This window comes from Achroia grisella, unplaced genomic scaffold (genome assembly GCF_030625045.1).
Source record: "Achroia grisella isolate CSIRO2021 unplaced genomic scaffold, CSIRO_AGI_Agris_v1 utg2786, whole genome shotgun sequence".
Taxonomy (NCBI): Eukaryota; Metazoa; Arthropoda; class Insecta; order Lepidoptera; family Pyralidae; genus Achroia; species Achroia grisella.
Window position 1 is genome coordinate 1,363,414 of NW_026712766.1, and position 6,951 is coordinate 1,370,364.

Below are 6,951 nucleotides of genomic sequence, written 5' to 3' on the forward strand. Positions count from 1 at the left end.
GCTCGAAGGTTGAAACTTATTTTTTAGGCTGTTGATTAAATATAAATAAATCCCGTCCCGGCTTCGCCCGGGTGTACATGTATCTGTTAAAAAAAAGCTTCAAAATCTGTTGCATAGTTTTAAAGATTTAAGTTATACATGGGGACGGACAGACAACGACAGCGACTTTGTTTTATAATATGTAATGTTGATTACCCTTAAGGGGTAAAATAAAATAGGGGATGAAAGTTTTTATGGAAATTTGTTATTTTTGAAGCTAGAACAACGAAACTTTTTTATTTGACTTTTATTGGGTTAGATTATAAAATATATTTTTAGTCAAGATCACTATTTTCCGCGGCCGAAATCGCTGATACAGCTAGTATAATATAAGATCTAACTTCATTATATCATTCCTATGAAATAAGTGTATAAATCATATTTGAATCTGTGGAGATAAATGAAACGCCATGATGGTTTTTTCACATCTCTCTAACATTTTTATTCATAAAACAAATGAATGAGAAGCGCATTCCAAATCTATACATATAAATAAAATTGGAGTGTCTGTTTGTAATATTGAAATTACAGATTTTACTACATGCACATGAATATAAATATGGTACATACCTACACCAAAATATTTTTTGTTACAATTTTTGTCTATCTGTCTGTTTGTTCCGGCCAATCTCTGTAGTGGCTGGACCGATTTTGACGTTACTTTTTTTGGCAGGTAGCTGATGTGATAGGAAGTAACTTACTCCACTTTTATTTTAGAAAAATAAAGTTAAACTTCCACGCGGACGAAGTCGCGGGAATGGCTAGTTTAAAAAAAATACAAAAGAGTTTTTTTGACTCGTACAGTAAGGTCTTATATCATAAGGTCTACAATTATTGTCTTGTCAATTTGCCATTGTGTTGTCAACTTGTCATTGTCTCTGACTACTCCATCCAGGATAACAGTCGTGTCTGTATGTTTTATGTTATGTACATTATACTGAGAAATGTTCGCTCGGTGGAAGTATCGCAAACTTTCCAACTGAGTACACTTGATAATTACTAGCGCTGCTTGCTGCTAACAAACAACTCTACCTAACCTATTAATATTATAATTATGTAAATGTAATGATATTTGTATGTTTGTCAATCAAAGAAAATTGTAGTCTCATCCAGAGGATAAAAAAGGTGTATAAGATATTTATAATCTGGGCCATTAGGGGGGAAAGAATAGAATAGAAAATCATTTATTCAAATAGACTTACATTGAAGCACTTTTGAATAGTCATCACATTTTTAATCTACCGCTCATTCGGAAAGCTGTCTGACAGCTCTCTGAACGAGCGAAAAAAAATGATCAGGCATTCTTATTAACTAAAACTAAAATCTGACATCGATATTTAAATGAATATACCACAGAACTCGTAACACAAACCACAGCTGCCACAAGAACATGGTCAGCGTTTTACAGATTTTATATGAAATTAACAAAACTATAATTAAAACTGTCCATCTATTATATTAAAATTGCGATATTGTGGCCTCGTTCATTCCGTCCATACGGCGCGGCGGTTGCAATTTCTGCTATTTCTTCTTATTCTTATTATCCTTCTTTTCATTCTTATGATCCTTATCATTAAGAGGATGAAAAATAATTTAAGTCCTAATTTCGCATTCATCGTGTGGTGTCTGTTATGACTAGACGTGTACATAATTTTTGCAATCATTCAATCAATGTATGCATGGAATATTGAGCCGTAATACATTAGAAATATAGCCTAAAGTGGTGTTGAGTGAAGTGTTTGTGTGTGAAAAGCCGGTGGTTTACGAGTGCATAGTCTGTGCTCTTCGAAGCTACTTAAAATACGTTTATTAGAAAGAGATAGATTAATTATGCAGCGCACACCGCCGACTACGCTGAACATGAAGTGTTCATCTAATCCCGATATCTCGGCGGTAGCTACTCAAGACAATGACCGACAAATTAAATTACGAAAACGTAAACAGCCAGAATCCGAAATTCTTGGATCTGTTGTGGACATGGTCGAAAATAAAATAAAAGAGGAGTTGTATGCCTGGAAAAGCCGGTTAGATGAATCCATAGCCGAGTCAATTAAGAATGCAGTAAATACTACGATTGACACCCAAGTGGCTAAATTGACATCCTCTATAACTGAATCTCTCCAAAATATATCTTCAAGATTAAGTGACATTGAAAAGTCCTTGAACCATGTCAGTGAAGGACATGACAGTCTTGAAAGTCGTGTGAAATCGTTAGAGGAATGTATATTACATGAGGATAGCACGCAACATCAAATGGCAGCCCTTGAAAACAAAATAGATCAGTTGGAGCAACAAGCCCGGCAATGTAATATTGAAATCGCAAATCTACCTGAGCGTCGAGATGAAAACATCATATTTCTATTAGATAAGATTGGTGCTGTCATCAAACACCCTATCAAACCTGTGGATGTAATTTCAGCCCATCGTGTGCCTCATATGGATAAAAAAAATGCTCACCCAAAGAATCTGGTTGTCAAATTTGTATCTAAAATACTGCGTGATAATATAATAATTGCCGCGCGTGCCATGAAAGGAATTAAGTCGGACCAATTATCGATAACAGGGACTCTTCGTAATATTTATATAAACGAGCATCTAACTCCAAAAAATAAGTACATATTTCGTGCGAGTCGTGAAGCTGGCAAAAAACATGGTTTTAAACATATTTGGGTCAAACATGGCACAATCCTTGCTCGACAAACTGACTCATCGCCTATTTTCGCCATTCGTAATGAAAGTGACATTAACAAGATCAAATCCTGAACTGTATGTGTTTTGTTTTTATATTTATATACTTATACTTATATTATTGCAAAATTGTGCGGAAATACTGATCAATTGTCAAAAGTTATATGTCTTCGTATATCTTGTCTTACACAAATGTAATGTGTATTACAAAAAAATACATTCCTTATTATGTATCTATCGCAAAAAATATATACTGAACATAAGCTATATACTTGGATTATTTCATATATATATAAATAAAAATTGTATACTTGTTTTGCATAAATGTAGTATGTGTATCAAATATGTATATCAGTTATTATATATACTTAGTCAAAAAAATACGGCGATTATAAACTACATTCTTAAAGTATTTTATGTGTGTGCTGATAAATACTTTTTACTTGTTCTGCTCAAATATATTAGAAAAATACATTACTTATTGTTCATATTTAGTAAGGAATATGTAGTGAATGTAAGCTATGTACTCGGGATATTTTATGTACGTACAAATAAATATTGCATACTTGTTTTGCATGGTTATAGAATGTATATAATAAAAAAATTATATACATTTGGTAAAGAATGCATGGTGAGTTTAGGCTGTATATTTAAGTTATTTTATGTGTATACTTATGATTGTTTTGTATTTGTTCTGCATAAGCGTATCAGAAAAATATATTACTTACTAGTAATATTTAGTAACAAACATATAGTGAATGTAAGCTATATACTTAGGTTATATTATGTATGTAAAAATAAATATTGCGAAAGAATCTCCAATTTTCTAAATAATACTGTATCATGGCATATCAGGTTTATTAAATATCTATCGGTAGTTTTCATAAGTTCCCACAAAAATGAATATTTAAAATATAATAGATTTTTAAATACAATTCTTAACCCTTAATAATTTATCGGTTTATTATCAGAACTGCCGAGGGATAAGAACAAAATTGCATACATTGTACATGAACATTCTATCACAAAATTATGAAGTTATAGTGTTAACCGAAACTTGGTTACATAGTGGAATATCGGATAATGAATTTATTGATTGTAGGTATCAGGTTTTTAGATGTGACCGTAATCGAGAGGTTAGCGGCCGGCGTGACGGTGGCGGCGTACTGATAGCGGTGTTGCGTTCCTTATGCACAAATGTGTTTCTGCCCCCCGCCGCTGACTTAACGTCCCTTCCCCCGCTTGTAGATTATTTAATGGTGCAGATAAACATTGCAAACTTCAAGTATATTATTAGTACTGTTTACATTCCACCGGGACAAAGTAGTGATACGTACAAAGCGTACTTTAGTCTTCTTGAGAATGCACTATGTAATTATGATTCCGAATTTCTTATCACAGGAGACTTTAACTTACCGAAACTTCAATGGAAATGTAAAGAATCGTATCAGCAACCAATAATTGATGACATGAATCAATCGCATATAGTTTTATCCAACTTCTTGTCAATGTTGAACTGTTATCAGCATAATTCATACACAAATAAATCTAATAATATTCTTGACTTATGTATTAGTAATAAATTAAATATTGACATATCACTTATATCCTTACCTCTGATTCAACCAGACGATTATCACCCTCCATTACAGGTGAGAATTCCAACTACTAATAATTTTAAGCTGTTCCCAACAAAGTCATATGTTAAATATTGTTATGAGAGAGCAAATTATGTGACAATAAGTAATGAAATCTTAAATATTGAATGGAATAACCTCTTATCAAAATTAAATACAGAAGATGCTGTCAGTATGTTTTACGAAAAAATTTACGACATAATTAAGAAACATGTACCCACAAAAACTGTTAAACCCTTTAAATTCCCTGTCTGGTTTACATCTGAACTTATTAGATTATATGAAAAAAAAATCGTGCTTGGATAACCATGAAAAAATTCAACTCGGAATCTAATCATAATGTTTTTTCAATATACAGGAGACAATTCAAAATGAAGTCAGAACAATGTTATAATAAATATATGAAACATATTGAAGACAATATGAAAGTAAATAGTAAATATCTTTGGACCTATATTCGCAATCGTGATAATAATTCAGACATACCCAATTCGGTCTTATATAATAACTCAGAGGCAAACACACCTGAAGAGGTATGTGCTTCTTTCTCCACATTTTTTCAATCTACATTTGAAAAGTCTGCTGTTTCTGAAAATTTTGATATAGTTGACATCGCCATTGATGAACGTTTAACACCTGATAATGTTATCAACAATCTTGAAATCTTAGAGAAGGATGTACTTGTAGGTTTAAAGAGTATAGATATTAGTAAAGGTGTTGGAATAGATAGTGTTCATGGATATTTCTTAAAAAATACTGCCGCTGTTATTTGTAAACCTGTGTGCCACATATTTAATAAATGTTTGCGTGATGGAATGTTCCCTAGGATATGGAAAACAGCTAGAATTGTACCTGTACACAAAGGTGGCTCAAAACAGAATGTAGAAAACTATAGGCCGATTTCCATTCTTCCCACTCTGTCAAAACTTTACGAAAGACTAGTTCATAAAGCAATATATCCCAGTCTCCATAATGTAATTTTGAACCAACAGCATGGTTTTGTTCAACGTCGATCTACAGTAACAAATTTACTTGTTTATACTAACTATTTATTTGATGGGCTGGACAATAACAAACAAATAGACTGCATATATACTGATTTTCGCAAGGCGTTTGACAGAATCGATCACAGAATGTTACTAGAAAAAATAGCCTTTTGTGGTATAAGAGGAAACCTCTGGAGATGGTTCAAGTCTTATATTTCTAATAGAACTCAAAAAGTTGTTATTAAGGGATTTGAATCTCAATGTGTACAAGTTACCTCAGGAGTTCCTCAAGGATCCATTCTTGGCCCCCTTTTATTTATACTATTTATAAATGACATTAATACATGTTTTAAGCATTGCAATTTTCTTTTATATGCTGATGACTTAAAATTATATTATTCTATTAACAATATAGAAGACCATGTTAAATTTCAAGAAGATTTAAATCGTTTTACAAATTACTGCAATAATAACAAACTTGAACTTAGTGTGAATAAATGTAAAGCCATCACATTTACAAAGAAAATAAAAATTAGCAACTACCCATATTCACTCTGTAACACAATACTAACTAAAGTTAACGACATCAAGGATCTTGGAATAATTCTTGATTCTAAACTACATCTTGATTTACACATAGAGAGTATAATTAATAAGGCTTATAAAATGTACGGGTTCATAATGAGATCAGGTACTAGGTTTAGAAACTGTTCTACATATATTCATCTGTTTCAGTCATTAGTAAGATCACAGTTAGAATACGCAGTGACCGTATGGAATCCCCATTATGATAAATATAAGAATAAACTAGAAATGGTTCAAAAGAAGTTCCTCAGACGTATACATTTTATGTTTTTTCGTAGAAGACTATCCTATAATGATCTACTTAAACATTATAAATTGCTGAGCTTGAGCTTAAGACGCTCTCAATTACAATGTATGCTGCTTTATGATATCTGTAATAACAAATATGATTGTTTAGATATGTCATCAAGTATATATTACAACATACCCCCCAGAGTTGAAATGAGAACATCACGCCCCCATAGACTCTTTTCGATTAAAGCAAGTCGAACTAATGCAGGTATTCGTAAACCTATTACTCGCATTTTGCAGTCGTACAATGATAACTTTAATGAATTGGATATATTCAAATTGTCATATATAGGTTTTAGAAGGTCAGTAATTAATAAACTTAAAGTCTTACGTATACTATAATCACATTGAATCATAATATAATTCATTCTTTTCCCTTGTCACACTGATGTACACACATACATTCGCGCGCACCAACACACACACACACCCACACTACACTCATATGTACAAACACACATTCGCACATACAAATGATTTTTCCTCGTATCTTTAGTAAAACCTGTAACACACATATCTCATATCTCTTTTCCTCATTCAACCCACTACATATACACCATCATAATTATAAGTAGAAAATATATTAGCTTGTATGCGTTTAGTATGTATGCGACCCACATATCTTAATACTTTAATATAATTTGTGATCATGCATGTTGGGTTTACAATAACATAGTACGTAGAAAATGTAAAATAATTATAAGTTTCCTAATTGTGAACCTGTT

At 32.1% G+C, this 6,951-nt stretch overlaps 1 protein-coding gene across 1 annotated transcript; it reads left to right on the forward strand.

Annotated features, from left to right (window-relative positions):
• Positions 1-1,869: 1,869 nt before the first annotated feature.
• On the forward strand, positions 1,870-3,897 carry LOC131843128 (uncharacterized). Its single transcript, XM_059191731.1, has 2 exons — positions 1,870-2,611; positions 3,830-3,897. The coding sequence occupies exons 1-2, from the start codon at positions 1,870-1,872 to the stop codon at positions 3,895-3,897; spliced, it is 810 nt and encodes a 269-aa protein (XP_059047714.1).
• The last annotated feature ends 3,054 nt before the right edge of the window (positions 3,898-6,951 follow it).